At 38.0% G+C, this 19,785-nt stretch overlaps 1 protein-coding gene across 8 annotated transcripts in view; it reads left to right on the top strand.

Annotated features, from left to right (window-relative positions):
- atp2b2 (ATPase plasma membrane Ca2+ transporting 2) overlaps positions 1 to 19,785 on the top strand; it is a 258,483-nt gene that overhangs the window by 201,214 nt on the left and 37,484 nt on the right. For 6 of the 8 annotated variants that reach the window (XM_052111374.1, XM_052111375.1, XM_052111373.1 and 3 more), the window contains 5 exons: positions 2,467 to 2,508; positions 7,465 to 7,629; positions 8,230 to 8,444; positions 9,343 to 9,585; positions 19,205 to 19,446. In XM_052111374.1, coding sequence (XP_051967334.1) covers positions 2,467 to 2,508; positions 7,465 to 7,629; positions 8,230 to 8,444; positions 9,343 to 9,585; positions 19,205 to 19,446 — 907 coding nt within the window. The remainder of the gene's footprint in view (positions 1 to 2,466; positions 2,509 to 7,464; positions 7,630 to 8,229; positions 8,445 to 9,342; positions 9,586 to 19,204; positions 19,447 to 19,785) is intronic. The other 2 variants (XM_052111378.1, XM_052111379.1) reach the window with 1 other exon arrangement.

Here is a 19,785-nt window from a genome sequence, read left to right as displayed (position 1 = left end):
TAATTTCACTTATTCTAACTGCAAAGAAGGACTCATTTTTGTGTTTTCACTACCTCAACTGGCTTGTGTGCATTGCTTGTTGTGTGTGACTCAGTAGCACGGTGTTGTGGTATATTGTTATGTATCAATTAAGGAACGGAGGAAGCTGGGGCAGGCTTGACAAAACACAGACATTTATTGTAGCACTTTTCAACTGCACACAATAAGACACCGCTTTTCAGCAGTTCACAAAGGTTTTCTTTTCAGCATACACTGCACTGACACGCAGGCACACACAGGCAGCTTTGTGCATCTCTCTCTCATCTACCACTGTCTCCTCCCCTTAAATACTCCCGCCACCCCTCACTGGAATGCGAGACTGGTGTGGCACACAGGTGGACCTAATTCACCACTTTTCTTCTTGGCCTCACTCTGCCCAGACGCCGCTCGGCCTCATCCTGCTCGCCACAGGTTATAAAGCTACTGACATAGCATTGAATTGACCGAATTGAAAGGGAAAGTCTCAGTTACGACTGTAAACTTTGCTCCCTGATAGGATGCTGCGTAGCTTTGTCAGTCCTAAAATTCATGGATTGATTTTGTTGTATTTATAATAAATAGGATTGAACACAATTAACAAATTTTACTTATTTGACACTGAATCGGTTTGGTTCTGTTCTCATTGATTCCTAAAAACTGTTCAGAATAGTCGGAGCCTTTGTGTGAGCTCACATTTTAAGCTTGCAATCCAAATGAGGACATACCACTCTTTTTTAGATAATCAAAAAAAGCTAATTACTACAGACAAAATTTAAACTTAACCTGGGGGCCTGGGTAGCTCAGTGGTAAAAGACACTTGCTACCACCCCTGAGGATCGCTAGTTCCAATCCCAGGGTGTGCTGAGTGACTCCAGCCAGGTCTGCTAAGCAACCAAATTGGCCTGGATGCTAGGGAGAGTAGGGTCACATGAGGTGTGGTTCGTTCTTGGTGGGGCATGTGGTGAGTTGAGCGCGGATGCTGTCGTGGATAGCGTGAACCTCCACGAGTGCTATGTCTCCATGAGTCAACAAGCCACAATGTGCGGGTTGACGGTCTCAGACACAGAGGTAGCTGGGATTCATCCTCTGCCATCTGGATTGAGGCAAATCACTATGCAACCACGATGACTTAAAAGCACATTGGGAATTCCAAATTGGGAGAAAAAGGAAAAAATTTTTTAAAAAACTTACAATACTCAAATACAAGTTATGTATTATACATAATTCAAAATGTACAGAACAAAATGTATTATAAATATATTTTTAAATATTTTTAAAAGTCAACAGATTAATTAAAAACATTTTAGGTTGCGAATATTGCCAAATTTGAATACATTTTAGTAAATTCTCAGCATATACATCTTATACATAGATCATTTCTCCAGCTAAAATAAATAAATAAATCAAATGCAAATTTATTGTAATTAACAAATAAAACAGCATAATATTGCTGTATTGTGGTTCCAGTTAATTTCCTTAGATTTTAAGGCAAAACCTATCATACATTTTCTACCCATGTTAGTTGGTTCACTGGTATATCTGGTATTCAATCAATCAATCAATCAATCAATCAATCAATCAATCAATCAATCAATCAATCAATCAATCAGTCAGTCAGTCAGTCAGTCAGTCAGTCAGTCAGTCAGTCAGTCAGTCAACCTATCCTACCTATCTATCTATCTATCTATCTATCTATCTATCTATCTATCTATCTATCTATCTATCTATCTATCTATCTATCTATCTATCTATCTATCTATCTATCTATCTATCTAATATTTTGTAGTAATAAACTTATTTTCCTCTTCCCTTGCCCCCTGTGGTGTTGCATGGCTTTTTTGTACAAGTTCTACCTGCATGTGCAGTAGAGTTGTGCTGTCCCTCTAGTCTTCATTGTGTGTGTTGAATGTATATATTTCACATATCTTCCAATTCCATGGAATATCTAAATGATTAACCAGTCCGCTATAAGAAATCATGGTTAAAAATCTAGATATTACGAAAAAGTGTATATTAATATATTAGATATTCCATGGCATTCCTGTCAAAAACTTCAACATGAAAACACAGAATAGAACATCTGTTTTTGTTTCCACATCTATAGTAACACATACTATACACATTTATACTTAAGATATCAGCACAAGGTTTATACCTACTACAAAGTACAGTAAATCTGTGCAGATGCAAGATTTTGCTGCATCAGATATTATGTGCCAATCTAATAAATTGTATGTTTTGCCTCTCATGCAAACTCATAATGTACTGTACCTCAAAACCCCATTACGATACAACTCTATGTTATGTATGTGACTGTCACAATGATGTTGATAAATTACTCATTTCTGTCTTCCTTTTCATTTGATTTCACTGTAATGTCCATGTGATGAATGTTTTATCGTCTGCTTTCTATTATTTTTGTCCTGTGTCTGTGATGCTTCATCATAGGTAAAATGCAGGATGGAAATATGGAGAACAGCCAGACCAAAGGTAACCTGCTTTCACTTTACCACCTGGTTTGAGCTCTCACCACGATTTGACTCCTCCTTTCACAGTTCAGGTGTGAGCTTTTCCATTCAGCCAGACATCTGTTTGTGCCGTTGTCACTTTACGGTCTGCTTCTCATGTGTGTGTAAGGGTCTCTTGATTATTTCACACTACCTGTCTTTGTCTGATGCTGTAACCTCTCAGCTAATTTTTTATTAGATTATTATTTACAGTTTCTTGCAATCTATAGTCAAATGGTTTTGAGTGTGTGGTTATACATGCTTTTGAGAATATGAAACATTTCTGGTCCCACATTGTATTAGGAGTCTTTAACTACTATGTGCTTAAACAATTAATTTGAAACAGTGTGTCAATTGTGTATATACGTATTGTTCTATTGTGTACATATGGGTAGGGTTTAAGGTAGGGTCAACAGAGTAGTTACAATGTAATTACATGCAGGTATTTTATATGTAGGAACAATATGACAACACCCTGACCCTTAAATGCATGGGTATTTGAGCAAACGATATTACATACTCAGGTCTTTAGAGACCGAATGTCTATCACAAATGGATCTACAAAATGATAGTGTAAAATGTACAATTATAATGGAATATAATTTATTCTGATATATTTTTATGTTTTATTTTTCATATATCAAAGATATGATCAATATATTCAAATCAAACACATATTGAGCTACACATAATACATAAGCTACACACAAACTACACATATGCATGTTTCTCAGGCACTTGTTGAGTTTAAATAGATGCACAACTTAAATAATTGCAATAGTACACCTCATGGACTAAATCCATATCATATTGATCTTGTGTTGTACTAGCTCTAGTTTACTTTCATGCTGTATCTTCATCAAATATCAATGACTAATGTACATTTTCGCTGAAATGTAATGTAAAATTTCAGCTATTCGCTGAAAAAAAAAAAAACGTGCCAGCTTGAGTAACAAATATCATGTACTTTTATAATTTGTATGCGTGCATGCATATGGGATCCCGATAATTCACCATTGTTGCACAAAAAAGTGACATATACTACTATATATATATATATAGTATATATATATACACTCACCTAAAGGATTATTAGGAACACCTGTTCAATTTCTCATTAATGCAATTATCTAATCAACCAATCACATGGCAGTTGCTTCAATGCATTTAGGGGTGTGGTCCTGGTCAAGACAATCTCCTGAACTCCAAACTGAATGTCAGAATGGGAAAGAAAGGTGATTTAAGCCATTTTGAGCGTGGCATGGTTGTTGGTGCCAGACGGGCCGGTCTGAGTATTTCACAATCTGCTCAGTTACTGGGATTTTCACGCACAACCATTTCTAGGGTTTACAAAGAATGGTGTGAAAAGGGAAAAACATCCAGTATGCGGTCCTGTGGGCGAAAATGCCTTGTTGATGCTAGAGGTCAGAGGAGAATGGGCCGACTGATTCAAGCTGATAGAAGAGCAATTTTGCCTGAAATAACCACTCGTTAGACCCGAGGTATGCAGCAAAGCATTTGTGAAGCCACAACATGCACAACCTTGAGGCGGATGGGCTACAACAGCAGAAGACCCCACCAGGTACCACTCATCTCCACTACAAATAGGAAAAAGAGGCTACAATTTGCAAGAGCTCACCAAAATTGGACAGTTGAAGACTGGAAAAATGTTGCCTGGTCTGATGAGTCTCGATTTCTGTTGAGACATTCAGATGGTAGAGTCAGAATTTGGCGTAAACAGAATGAGAACATGGATCCATCATGCCTTGTTACCACTGTGCAGGCTGGTGGTGGTGGTGTAATGGTGTGGGGGATGTTTTCTTGGCACACTTTAGGCCCCTTCGTGCCAATTGGGCATCGTTTAAATGCCATGGCCTACCTGAGCATTGTTTCTGACCATGTCCATCCCTTTATGGCCACCATGTATCCATCCTCTGATGGCTACTTCCAGCAGGATAATGCACCACAAAGCTCGAATCATTTCAAATTGGTTTCTTGAACATGACAATGAGTTCACTGTACTAAAATGGCCCCCACATTCACCAGATCTCAACCCAATAGAGCATCTTTGGGATGTGGTGGAACGGGAGCTTCATGCCCTGGATGTGCATCCTACAAATCTCCATCAACTGCAAGATGCTATCCTATCAATATGGGCCAACATTTCTAAAGAATGCTTTCAGCACCTTGTTGAATAAATGCCACTTAGAATTAAGGCAGTTCTGAAGGCGAAAGGGGGTCAAACACAGTATTAGTATGGTGTTCCTAATAATCCTTTAGGTGAGCGTATATTGACAGCCCTAATTTTATTATAATTTTATGTACATTTTATTTATTATACTATATATTTATTTATTTATTCGGTGTTACACATAAGAGAAAATTGAAGGAATTCTAAAGAGGTATGGGCACAACTCTTAAAAAGATACAGGGGATGGAATGAGGCCACTAAAGATCAGCGTTATGAGTTTAAGGGTTGAGTACACTGTATCAAATGTTTAATTACATAGTAGTACATAGTAGTTTGAGACAACTAGTCTGAAGTGGGTCCAAACTTTGTTCTGAGCATCTCGATCAGCCCAATATATGGTTGGTTCAAACAATTGTGTGAGCTAGTGTTGGCACTATCTGTTTTTTTTTCCTTTCTTTTTTTCTCCGACATATGACAGAGGAAAGGAGTGTTTGGGAAACCTATTTGAAAACATCAATTATATTTGTTATTCCATTGATGCTAATGGCACAGAAATTACACACTTCACATTTAAGGATCAAAATTGAATTAGTCTATGCAAATATTGACAACAAAAAATTCATTCGTGTATTTAGCCAGTACATGCAACAGATCTTGCAAGTTAAATAGCATAAAAATTAATCCCATGGGCTTAAATCTGCTATTAAAAAGATATTTTCCTGATATTTGTTTTTGTCATGATAAACTGATAAACGAGAGTTCACTCATTCACCTATGGAGGTGCTCTCGCAAAGGCACCAGCTATTCTACTTCAACATCATAGACAGAGACAAACATATGGATGCCTTTAAAGTTGTTTGTAAATTGCTGTTGTAACTAAAAGGGTTGGATTGAATGTGGACCAGTGAACCAGTGTAATTAAGTCTCAAACTCTCAAACTACTTGAAAATCTGTATATATCTGAACATTTTATAAACCTAAAATCAATCGTTTTTATACTTATAATGATTAATGCATAGCCAGTAGTTTTATATTGTACTGTACTTTATTTGCTCATTCCCAATGCTTGAGGGGATGAATAGTTAATTCTATCAAAAAAGATGTTAAGTACACAGTCTTGTACATTTTTTTTGTTGTTGATATTTTCAAATGTCATTTTGCTTTAATTCAATGTTTGTAAAGTTGTCATCATCTCAGAGCTTGTTGGTTTGGTTTAAGCCTTAGTTAAGTTTTTATTAAAGAATGTTTTGAAATCGCTATGGAGACAATGAATGGAAAAGGTACTTCTCAAACCAAAGCAGCTGAAAAAGTGGGCACTCACTGTTGCGCTCTATTGGACCAAAAAGATTAGAGCATTGTAAAACATTGGGTTTTGATTTAAATATAAATGGCTTGATAATATTCTTGATATTGAATCAGATGTTTTACCCCATAGAAGCTTGAATTTGTCATGAGCAATGTCGAAACATCAAGAGGGTTTTCAGAGGAGTAGACATTATACTATACTGACTCTTGGCATCTGACCAACATATAATGTTATCAGTATTGGGACTTAATTTGGCACCAGGATATTATGTAAAATATATTCTTTGGCTCACGTTTTTTCTCACATAGCTCTGTTTAGATCATTGTTGCCAACTTAGCGACTTTGTCGCTATTTTTAGTGACTTTTCAGACCCCTTTAGCGACATTTTTTCAAAAAAGCGACTAGCGACAAATCTAGCGACTTTTAGACAAACCTTAGCAACTTTCCAAATTCCAAATATTGCCAGTACTGCAAGCGTGAGGTCTTACTTCCCCGCTGCGTCTGCTCTGTTCAGTGAGCGGCTGAGAGGAGCAGCACATTCCGTTGACTGCACGCCAGCGGACACAGACATGAATGAGCTGCGCATGTGCACGCTGTGTTAGCAGGAACCAATCAGTGATCACATATCAGCTGCCGTCTTCTTTGTTTTAATTCAAAACATTTAATTTGACTGTTTTTTCTTGGCATGCGCTTATATTCACTACTAATCAGAGTTTTAGTTCATTCCGGTTCGGTTTCTGAACTCTCCGACTTCAGATCGTATATTTGCAGACTCTATACATTTTACTTATCCAAACACAACAATAAACCTTCTTCAAACTCATAAACATGTAACGTTAGCTAAGTTCCGTTCCGTTGTCTAACAGAAAATATGTAATTGAGAACCGTTTTACTGGACATTCGGCTATATACTTATATAAAAACAGTATGAGCACGGTTTAGGGGAGATAACCGTTATTATAAACTGAAGTAGGCTACAGTACCGACAAATTAGGCAGAATGCAAATACGACGCGATGACGTCATTAATATGCTAATGATGCATGACGTCATCTGGCGACATTTAGCTACTTTTCGAGCAGGCTTTAGCTACTTTCCATTGAAAATAGTTGGCAACACTGGTTTAGATATATCAGATACCTTTGAGTTATTTGAAGATTAATGGTCCTCTTGAAATTTGAAAGACCGCTGTTGAAATTTTAAAAGTTTTAGAGAGAACCACGTAATGATAATAATTCTCCATGTTTAGTAGCTAAGTCCAATTTACAGTTTAACAAATACAAAACCTAAAGGTAGAGTTCAAACTATGGTTTGTTTGTATTTTCTTATTCCCTCACAATGAATAAATTACTATGATTATACAGCTCCATGTCCACTATTACCGATACCTATGATTGAAAGTCATAAATCCTATAACCAAAGTGTTTCCTGTGATCATTATAGTGAAAAAGCAGGATGGTGCCGCGGCGATGGAGATGCAGCCCTTGAAGAGTGCAGAAGGTGGAGAACCTGATGAAAAAGAGAAAAAGAAAGCTAGTGTCTCCAAAAAAGAGAAATCTGTTTTGCAAGGAAAACTTACAAAGCTAGCTGTGCAGATCGGCAAAGCAGGTAACACAATACATAAAGCTATTTGGAGGCTTATGGGATCAAAGAGTCTGAAAAAAGCATTCTCCAGATAAAAAAAATGTTTAGTGAGTTCATACAAAATTCTAGCTGGCTTAATAAACCTTCTGTAAATTAATGGCTAGTTCACCCCCGAATATATATTTTGCCATTTACTTACCCTCATGCCATTCCAACCTGTATGACTTTCTCTCTTCTGTAGAACACAAAATAAGGCAAAATATGTTAGGGACAGACATCCTCAGTCACCTTTTTTTGCATCTTATATTTCCATTCAATGAAAATGACCGCTGACACAGGCAGTCAGTCCGTAACATTCTGCCTAAAATCTCCTTTATGTTTTACAGAAGAAAGATATTCATATGGGTTCAGAACAGAGTAAATGATGACATTTTATTTAATTTTTTTACTATATCATAACTATTCTTTTAAGTTTTGGTGATAAAACTGTTATATGGGCTCAAAAAGTTTTTTTATTTGTAATATTATTCCAATATTTCTTTAAAATCTTAAACATAATTTTTTTACATTGCTGCAATGAAGTATGTTGTAGTAATGTTATGTTTGATGTGTTGTGGTCCTCAGGTTTGGTGATGTCTGCCATTACAGTCATCATCCTGGTGCTCTTCTTTGCCATCGATAACTTTGTGCTTCAGAAGAAGCAGTGGCTACCAGAGTGCACTCCAGTCTACATTCAATATTTCGTCAAATTCTTCATTATTGGTGTGACGGTCCTGGTGGTAGCGGTTCCTGAAGGCCTTCCGCTCGCTGTTACCATCTCTCTGGCTTACTCTGTCAAGGTACGCTTACTCAAGGTTGCTTTTGTGAATGTTATATTTTCATTGTGAATGTTATATTTTCATTGTGAATGTTATATTTTCATTGTGAATGTTATATTTTCTTATGCGGAACACAAAGAAAATTTATGAATATCCTAGTCCGTCATCTCAATACAATGGCAGTTGATAGTGTAAAGTTATAATAAAAGTAGTCCACATGGCTTATACATCATATTGCTAGTCACCTTCTGATGGCGTATGATATATAACCATGGTATTACTATAGTAATATTGAGGTAACCATGACTGTAGTAGTTACCATGTTTATTTAGTGGTTATTATGATTTTACGACAAATACCATGGTTAAACTACAGTTACTCTAGTAAAACCATGGTTAATTGTTGTAAGGGAATGTTCCCCTAAATAATTACATAACTTTCAGAACTTCAATAATGTAATTTGATTGTTAGTTATCTTAAAATATTTTCTTCAGTAAATAGCTTCAATGTGGTTTACTACTTTTTGTTAGTAGCTTGTAGTGTAGCCAAATACTTAAAAAATAGCTTGTACTTTAACTTCTTTAGTTATGAATATCCTGTGGCTCGGGATGCTACAGTTTTAAAGTAGCTTCCCCAACACATGAATATTATACCATTTTAAGGTGAACTACTAGTTTAACCAATTTGCAGGCTATTAATAACATCTAAAAACCAGTCACTTGTGCAGATCCATTTTGGTTAGGATTAATTTTATGTAGAGAGCAACTCATTTACGGAACAGGACAATCAGTCCGATTTTGAGATATATCTAGAATGAACTCTACCTCAACATATTTCATTATCTACAGTATTACCAGTAACAGTCAGATGGTTTAATACAATAACGAATGACTAATTATTATTGTCTATATTCTGATAGAAAATGATGAAGGATAACAACTTGGTGCGCCATCTGGATGCTTGCGAGACCATGGGCAATGCCACAGCTATCTGTTCAGACAAGACTGGCACATTGACCACTAATCGAATGACAGCAGTGCAATGCTATTTGGCAGATGTCCATTACAAGGTGATACCAGACCCCAGCTCAATTCCACCCAAAACTTTGGATACACTGGTCAATGCTATTTCTCTCAACAGCGCCTATACTACTAAAATACTGGTAAGTGACAAAGTCCTTTAGATATTCAAGTAAAATCATTGTTGTACTCAATAATGTGAGTAATATTATTTATTTAATGAATTCCAGCAGGTCAGATATGGTAGAGCACTGCTTACATTTACATTTATTTATTTGGCATATGATTTTACTTAAAGCAACTTACAGTGCAATGAAGATACTATATACATTGTGTTTCCTGGGAATTGAACCCATGTCCTTGATGCTGCTTGTGCCTTGCACTTTTAGTTGACATACAGGAACATAAGAACAACTTTGCTTCTTTGTATAAACATTCAAATTGTTATTTCTGTGTGCAAAGGGCACAGCACCATCCGAAATGCATTGCCCTAGTACACAATGCCCAATTCACATATTCGTTTGAGACCTACTTGAAGTCCATGAGTGGCATTTTACATCTTCTTCCTTTTTTTTTTTGAGCAAAATATTTACTTCAATTACACTGTTTGTCACTATTTTTTCAATTATACAAATGTTGTGAGTGTTTAGTGTAAATGTACATATAATGCTGTCACCATAACTGAGATTCTTGGTGCTTTTGTGCAGATAACTACAAGATTTTCTAGTTTAAATAAATCTGTTTAGAGATTATAGAGTTTATAGATTCGGTAAACTATTTATATAGATAAAAAAGTTGTCTTTAATTATGTTATATTTTGAGTAGCTTGCAGTTTGGGATATTAGGGAAGCTTTAGTCTCCGACACTGCACCAGAGCAGCATGTGTTGTTGTTATGGTAGTCAGTTTGTTTAGTTTGTTTCTTTCAGTATTAGATTTTAAATAACCACTTTAATGTGTATTTTAATAAAGTTTTCTTATATGCTGTAGTATTGACAATTTATTTGCGAACCAAGTAAGCTACTGCAGAATGGTCGATGTGTATTTTGGATTGCTACATTGTGTTAGTGTACAAGAAAGAATAGTCTGCGAGGATGCAGTTGGGACATTAAGTTCGGAAAAAAATAAAATAGGGCTTATTTGTTATAATATCTGTCATGACATGACATTTTTCGAGGTTCCTCTTCCATCTGGGAGCTGGAGATTTAATCAGCACTGTATCTTGGTTAAAGATGCCTGAGAGCTGAAAGCAGACCCTAGAACACCATGCTTCCAGAACACTACAGAACACCAGCACTGAGAGTTTTGATAACCATACCAAGCAAAACTCTGATGAGCATATAATTTCATCCATATTGCTTTTAACATAGACGAAAATGAGCCAAGCCTCGTTCACTTTATCCCTAGAGAAATTCCCAAATCTTCTAGCATGCTGTATTGCTTCATTATTTAATTAAATGCATGACCGACTCCTCACCCAATTCTCAATGTTTCTACCAAACTTAGGGTGCTTTTACACCAGAACTTTTAGTATAATTTCGAATTTGGTTGGTATGAAAGTATGTTTCATGATTGGGTAAAGGATGTTATGTTTGCTGATTACAATACAGTGACCATTTAAAGTGATTCACTTTAAAGCTTAAAAAAGCACCCACAATTTTCATAAAAGTAGTTTATGTGACTTTTGTATCATATTCCAAGTCTTCTGAAGACATACAATCACTTTGTGTGATGATGAACTGACTGAAATTTAAGTTATTCAATCTCAAATCAAAGCAAGTGATAGATTAACTGTTTACAGCACAAATGAAATATGGCAAACTATTCCTTTAAAGTAATTGTGTGATATCAAGTGCAATGTTTGCCCACCCAATTTTGAAGTGATTATGCAATCTGTTGAATTGTTAAAGAGCATGCATTGTTAATCAAAACTTGTACAGGTATTTCTGTGATATAATGGGTATAAATTGGATGCCATTTATAATACAGGATCATTGTTTAGTATGTTACAATCGGTTTGTGTGCAGCCGTGGAACAAATTGTGGTATTCTGAAATTTGAGCAGTACAAAGGTACAGGTGATGCTGCTGGCATGTACACTGATACTGCAGTTGGTATTCTGAGCTCTGCGGAGATTTTTGTCGTACTGATCTCAGGTTGCTTCTGCCACCTGTTCTGTTAGATCTCCTGGCCCTCTAATCAGAGGGGTCAGGTCAAACACTGATGTTGTGTTCCCGGGCTCCCATCAATTCTTGATTGGAGGTTACATGTATGCATGTGGAGTTGTGTGTGCGTAGGTTTCAGACAGGATTGAACTCTATGTCTTTAATCTTAGTTACACCAAAAGGCTGATGCATTCGTCCCTCCTTTTTTATTTCACTGTAGCTCTCAAAGTGTCAGTTACTGTAGTTATTTCTAAATTGTGAATGTGTTTTTTCATTTTTTTTTTTGCTGAAGAATCTGGGATCAGGTCCATAATTTGTAATGAAGTGGTGATGCTTTTCTCCTATTGTTTCAGTGACTTAACACAGGCATTCTGGGCTTCTGTCATTTAGATGATGTATGACTCTGTGAAAAGAACCAATAAGATTTGATTTTGTAAAAGGGATATAGACTTGGCTTGACAATATAAATAATAGTTTTAATGAGAAACTTAAACAAAAGACACAAACACACACGATGGACATGCCTGTAAATAATCTCTCTCTCTCCCGCACCATCCTTCGCAGTTGGCCTTTATCCCCCTCGGAGGCTTGATTAGCCTGATAAGGGACCGGGTGTGTAGAATCACCACAATAGTTAGTCTATGCATTCCATTTCAAGATCGTAGTCCATCAATAGGTGAAGCAGGTTGGAGTTGGTATCAGTTCATCCTCTGAAGTCCATCATAATAGACTGAAGTGATGTTTGGCTGGCACCGGCTGCATTTAGTCATTATCATTCAGCGACATGTAGCAGTGGAGTCAAACACGAAGCAGGAATGGAGCTGGATCCAGACAGTTCTGGTGACCTCAGGATAGGAGTCCCGAGGTTGAGACATGGAAACAAATACAATAATATTAGCAGAGATGCAATTAAATGTATTGCAGAGTTAGAGATCATGATCAATGTTTCTGGTTTCTGGTTCCGGCAGACCCAACTAAAGCAGCCTAATTGTGGGTTGGAGGATAAATTAGGTGTATGCCTGGCTAAATAAATGAGTCTTTAGTCTAGACTTAAACTGAGAGAGTGTGTCTGCATCTCGAACAGTGTTAGGGAGACTATTCCATAGTTTAGGAGCCAAATATGAAAAGGATCTACCTCCTTTTGTGGATTTTGATATTCTAGGAACTACTAACAGGCCAGAATTTTGCGATCTTAATGAACGTGTTGGAATATAGCGTGGTAGAAGATCACTTAAGATCACTTATGTACTGCGGAGCTAGACCATTCAAAGCTTTGTACATAGTTAACAGAATTTTAAAGTTAATACGGAATTTAACAGGTAGCCAATGTAACGATGATAAAATGGGGCTAATATGATCATAATTCTTGGTTCTTGTCGCTGCATTTTGAACCAACTGAAGTTTATTTATTGATCTTGCTGGACATCCTCCCAGTAATGCATTACAATAATATAGTCTTGTGGTCATGAATGCATGAATTAGTTTTTCGGCATCAGCAACAGAGAGCATATGCCTTAATTTAGCTATATTTCTTAGGTGGAAGAATGCTGTTCTACAAACATTAGTAATTTGATTTTCAAAGGACAGATTGGAATCAAATATAACAACTAAGTTCTTCGCTGTTGAAGATGACATCTAGAGACAAATTATATTGTAGTGGTTATTTTTAGAGTTTTTTGGTCCAATAATTAGTACCTCTGTTTTGGCTGAATTGAGTAGAAGGAAATTTCTGGCCGTCCAATCTTTTATTTCATTGATGCACTCTACTAATTTCAAGAATTGTGAAATCTCATCAGGTTTTGAAGAAATATAAAGTTGTGTATCATCAGCATAACAGTGGAAACTTATTCCACGATTCCTGATAATATCTCCCTGGGGAAGCATATACATGGGGAAAAGCAGAGGCCCTAAAACTGATCCCTGTGGCACTCCATATTTAACTTTTGTTTGGTTTGACAATTCCTCATTTACATAGACAAAGTGGTAGCGGTCTGCTAAATATGACCTAAACCATGCTAATGCGACTCCACAAATACCAACATAATTCTCCAGCCTATTCAAGAGAATGTCGTGATCTATCTTGTCGAATGCAGCACTAAGATCTAAAACACTAGAAGAGAAATGCTGCCATGATCAGATGATAAGAGCAAGTCATTTGTAACTCTGATAAGTGCAGTCTCTGCACTGTGATGAGGCCTAAATCCTGATTGAAATTCTTCGTATATACTATTTCTCTGTAGAAATGAACATATTTGGGAGGATACTACCTTTTCTAGTATTTTTGACATAAACGGGAGAGTTTAAATAGGTCTACAATTAGCAAGTTCTCCAGGATCAAGTTGTGGCTTCTTAATTATCTAACTGACAATCTGTTTGACTATCTTTCTGACTCTGGCTGATGTTTTACTGTAATTTCTGTTACACCTTCAAACCTCCAAACTTTTGTAAACTTTCAGTCCAGGTTTTTCAAGCCAACATCAAAGTTTGTCTTGACAAACTTTACTTATCGATTTATTTATAACCCATGTAATGCAATGGGGGCAATCTGTAAATGTTTATTTTTATAATGGGACAAAGTTCAGTATCCTGCTAATCATGTCAGAAGCAAGCAAAAGGGACAAATTACACAAATGTCATTGTTTCCTGAGAATGACTCGACTACAGTTGCAGACAAGTCATGCTGTAACTTTGGCATCAGACATACTGTTTGTTCAAAAGAATACTGTACTGTAAGGTTTTTTTTTAATGACATTTTTTTTAAACTAAATGCTATTCTAGGACCAAATTTGCACCACTCTCATGACAAGGAAATATCTTGCTGTTGTGTTTGATGAGGTGTGACTCATTTTGGGCAACATTTTTTGTCCAGCTGCAGCCACTCCATGGAGCTCATGGTCTTTGCCAAAGTCTCTGTTTCATACCTCGAGCTGCCAATCATTCATTTAAGCCAATCAGCTTTGACAAAATTGCTCACCTCATTTCCTGAGGCGGGGGCTGTCACTGCCAGTGTAGGTAATGGTGTGAAATGAAAGAGGTACTATGCAAATGACCTTGTAGGGGACACGAAGGGGAGTCTTTGGCCCCTGTGGTGAAAAGGAGAATAGAATGTGGGCCCTTGTGGAGTGGAGCAGTAGAATAGGGTTATAAAGAGGAAGTAATGCTGCCAGTGCATGTTTTGCCATATGCCGTGGTCCGTAGGCGTGCATGCTGACCAGGGAGAAGACAGCTGTTCAGGAGAGCATTATGTGCCAGCACCTCTCTCACGGGTGCCATGAAATCCACATCATATGCATGAGCAGTTCCTTTTCATACAATCCTGAATGATTCAGGTATGATATAAAAAATATCAAATGTCATTACGTATAAAAATGAGTCAATTTGACTCGTGCACTATATTCCAAGTCTTCTAAAGCTATACTATAGCTTTGTGTGAGAAGTAATTTGGAATTGTATAATTTCAAAGGACTTGGAATATATGGCACAAGTCTTTGTAAGAGCCTTTTTTTCAGTGGAAGAGAGAAAGTCATACAGGTTTGAAATGACATGAGGTTGAATAAATGATGATCAAATTTACATTCACTAATCCAATAAATGGTTCATATTAGACATATTATATTTTATAAATATCCATATATATTTAGCCTGAGGCCCATGCATAATTTTAGTATAAAAATAAATAAATAAAAATGCACCCAAAAATGCACCCACAAGTTCTTCACGACTGTCTTTGACTAAAAATAGTTAAATAGTAAATTTTTGAACATCCAATAGATGTCATTTATATGTGGATGGTCATGTGTTGATGTATTCATCTCTTTGACATTAGAAAGGTGCAGAATTGTAGTACAAGGTGTTTTATTGTTACATTTTTTATAAATGCTCTTATTGGAGTGAGGAAATCATCTAGGTTACGTATGTAACCTCCGTTCCCCGATGGAGGGAATGAGACGTTGTGTCGGAGAAGCGACCCTAGAGGTCTCTCTTTAACGCCGTTATATACCTCTGTTGTATGAAAAAAGGCCAATGAGAAGTTGGCAGACGGTATTTGCATATCCCGCCCCCGGACATACGGGTATTTAGGCGGGGCAAATACGGGAGTTCATTTAGGATTTTTCTGAGGAGCCGTAAATGGTCCAGCCACAACAGTGGCTCGGCTCAGCGATGTGGCGGGGAAGACACAATGTCTCGTTCTCTCCATCGGGGAATGCAGCTGTTTGCGACGCACATGCCCGCGGAACGCTTGCCGCTGTGACGCTCTCCGATGCAGCGGTCATGTCGTCATCCAATGTCCGGGAGCTCAAGGGACCGGACAGTAGGCCGCTAAGCGGATCGCACTCATCCCGAGCTTGGGGGAAGCAGGCAAGCGTGCCGGGGAGTGGGGAGGTTTCGAGCGGATTTACCCAGTGAAAGCGTCCCGTTATTCTCCCCAGATCGTCTTCATCGCCTCCGGCGCCTGTCCCAATCCCGTAGGAGGGAGGCCAGGCGCTTGGGGCGGCTGAAGTGGCTTTCTCTCACTACAAGAGAAAGCAGAGATCGCAACGCTGCCACAGTTATGTTCTCACACTGAAAACATAGCCCATTGGAGAGAATGCTCATCCCGAGCTCGGACGGAAACAAGCAAGCTTGCCGGGGAGGTGGGGGGTTTCGAGGGTGTTCACCTGGCGAAACAGAGCCCGTCATTGTACCCAGATCGTCTTCATCGCCCGCGGCGCCTGCCCCAATCCCGTAGGAAGGAGGTGAGGCGCGGGTGGCGACTGAAGTGGCTTTCTCTCACTACAAGAAAAAGCCGCGACCGCAATGCTGTCATGGCTATGTTCTCGTACTGAAAACATGAAAAAAACGCTGCCTGCGTGTGATCGCAACCCAGGTACGCGAGGCAGTTTTTATGACCGTCAGAGGTGGGGAGAAATCAACCGCATCCAGAAACTACACAGGGGCGGAAAAAACGTCTTTAAAAAGACGTGTCCTGAGAAGGACGTTCAACGCCGCTGTGTTTTGCTCTTTTTAGAGCGAAATTACTCTTTTAGAATAACTCTTTCAAGTTGTCGGCGCTGTCGAAGCACCCAGGGGCAACAATGCACAGCCGTGCAAGGAAGGAGAAAGCCGCTGTTATGCGCTGTCAGATCCAACAGCATGCAGAGCATCAGAGAATTAAACAGGAACTGGTGTGTGACTCGCAGCAGACTGCATGCACGACCATCGGCTCCGAAGACATTTTCTGAATGAACTCCCGTAATTGCCCCGCCTAAATACCCTTATGTCCGGGGGCGGGATATGCAAATACCATCTGCCAACTTCTCATTGGCCTTTTTTCATAGAACAGAGGTATATATCGGCGCTCAAGAGAGACCCCTAGTGTCGCTTCTCCGACAAAATGTGGAGAGAGCGACAGAAAGGGAACTTGAGTTTAGAAATTTTACAATATATTTTCATAGTACAGCAATTTTTTTAATCTCAAAAGATCAATGAAAAGTGGATAACTCATTAAATGACCCTAGTCATGTCAGATTAACTATTTTCTTTAAGTAACAAACAACTACGTGAATACACGTAAGACAACATTTATATCAAAACCTGTGACTTGACTTGCCTTGAATTTGAATACTGGTATTTATTCTGTGAAACTTTTGGAGAAGCATTTCTGAACTCTGAAGGGTATTCTTAGTTTCCAATACAGATCGTAATAAAACAATGTTTTTGTAGGCTTCACTGCAATGTGGCAGCATTTTGAATACAAGCAAGCCTTGACATTAGAAACTATGATAAAATACATTCAAAATCAAGTTCTGCTGGGGCATTTCAGCTTTTTTCTCAAGAATAAATAAACAGATAAAAATCTTATTAATTTCCCTTCAGTAATTCTAGCAGGATATTGTTAGATGCTTTTGATAGCTGATGTGCACCTCAACGGAATTAATTCAAACTTGTTGAATCAAACTTCAGGCAATTAAATTTAGGTTTAATGATTTGAGGGAATACTGGACCAGCATCCTTTTGTTTAAAGCTTTTTTTAAGCAATTTTAAAGAGACTGTATGTAAGCATAGACGTCTTCATTTGATATTGCTTTCATTTCGAAGACACTACATGGCCACAAGTATGTGGAGAGTTACTTTATATTAATGGGTTTGGTTAAGCCCCTTAAATCCAGAGAAGACACATCCTAATGCTATGACATATAATGGCATTCTAACGAATTGTGTGCTTCCAAACTTGTGAAAACTGTTTGGGGAGGGTTTTGTTGTGTTCCAGCATGCCGTGTGCACTGTGAGGCCCAAATAGAAATGATTTACTGAATCTGGTGTGGAAGAACTTGACTGACCAGCACAAATCCTGAACCACACCTTTGGGATAAAATGGAATGCCACTTGTGAGCCAGATCTCATCACCCAAAATCAGTTCCTGTTCTCAATGATTGCTCTCATTTCTGAATGGAAGAAAATCCCCACAGTCATGTTCCAAAATGTAGTGGAAAGCCTTACCAAAAGCCTTTCAGATATATTGGCTATTAATTCCAATGGTTTTGAAAATAAATCAACAAGCACATATTGGTGTGATCTTCAGGTGTCATGTTCATGTACTGTATGTATCAGTTCAAACTAGATCAGGGTATTTAAGGGTCACATGATTTGCATTGACAAAGCAACCTGAATTCATACATTTTAAATGAGAGTTGAGGATTTGAGGTGGCAACCATTTGTGATTAAATCGTTCAAAGTATGAACGGCCATTTAGCCCCAGTTACACCAGGGGGATTGTCCATGTAATAAGTGCACTTTAAGTAACTTTGGATAAAGTGTCTGCTACATGTTTTTTTTCTTTGCTATCCCATTTTTCCTCACAAAAATCATGTATGAGGGTGGCACGGTGGTGCAGCGGTTAGCACTGTCGCCTCACAGCAAGAAGGTCGTGGGTTCAAACCCTGGTTGCCCCGGCCTTTCTGTGTGGAGTTTGCATGTTCTCCCCGTGTCTGTGTGGGTTCTCTCCGGGTACTCTGGCTTCCTCCCACCATCCAAAAGACATGCAGGCTAGGTTAATTGGTGTCTCCAAAAAAATTGCCATGGATGTGGATGTGGATGTGGAGGTGAGTGTGAGTGTATGTCTGTCTATGTGTGGCCCTGTGATGGACTGGCGACCTGTCCAGGGTGTCCCCTGCCTTTCGCCCAATGTTAGCTGGGATAGGCTCCAGCCCCCTGCGACCCTGTACACAGGATAAGCGGTTGACGATGGATGGATGGATGGATGGATGGATGGATGGAAATCATGTATGTTTTTACCATATCTGCTGGGAAATATATTTTAATTTCTTCTCAAAAATTCACCTGTTCTTTTTTTTGTTTGCCAACTAATTTGTTGATGAATTACAAATAAATATCATACTTTCTTAGCAATGCAAATGTATTAAAAGGTAATTACTTAATGTTATAATGTTCAATGCAGCATAGCTCACTATCAATGCTGATTACCATGCAATGGTTGTCAGTTATGTGAGTTGACAAAACATTTTAAACCTTACTGGTACGGTAAATATTCTGTGCGGTATATTAGCTTGTAGCTACACAGCAGGTATCTAATCTAGGCATTGTGTTTTTACTGTTTCAGCCTCCAGATAAGGAAGGGGGTCTTCCCAAGCAAGTGGGCAACAAAACCGAGTGTGGGCTATTGGGACTGGTCCGTGATCTAAAACGCGACTACCAGACTGTTCGAAACCAGATCCCTGAGGAGAAACTCTACAAGGTGTACACGTTTAATTCCTCTAGGAAGTCAATGAGCACCATCATCAAACTTCCAGATGGCAGTTTCAAAATGTACAGCAAAGGTGCATCTGAGATTATTCTAAAGAAGTGAGTGCCTTGCATCTACTATCTTATGTTTTAGCATTTATATCTACATGTACTATTTTTATCAAAGGATTTTCATAACCAAATTCTAAATGGAAGGACAATAGGTCTAACTCACTAATAATTGTGTACAAGGGTTTTATTTATTTACTTGGAAACTTAAGTCACACTTATAAATGTTTGAATGTCATTGTATTAGAAGCAAAATATAAAGCCAATTGCAATTATCAGAACTAACATAACTTTTATTCTTTGGCATTTTTGCAACTACATTACTCAACTGCTCCCAAGGTCATATCTAGTAGATGTATATATCATCAGTTCCCCTAATTTTCACACAGG

The sequence above is a fragment of the Xyrauchen texanus genome, chromosome 39 (assembly GCF_025860055.1).
Source record: "Xyrauchen texanus isolate HMW12.3.18 chromosome 39, RBS_HiC_50CHRs, whole genome shotgun sequence".
Classification (NCBI taxonomy): Eukaryota; Metazoa; Chordata; class Actinopteri; order Cypriniformes; family Catostomidae; genus Xyrauchen; species Xyrauchen texanus.
Note: the sequence above shows the minus strand (reverse complement) of the source record. Positions and strands in the feature narration are given on the sequence as shown.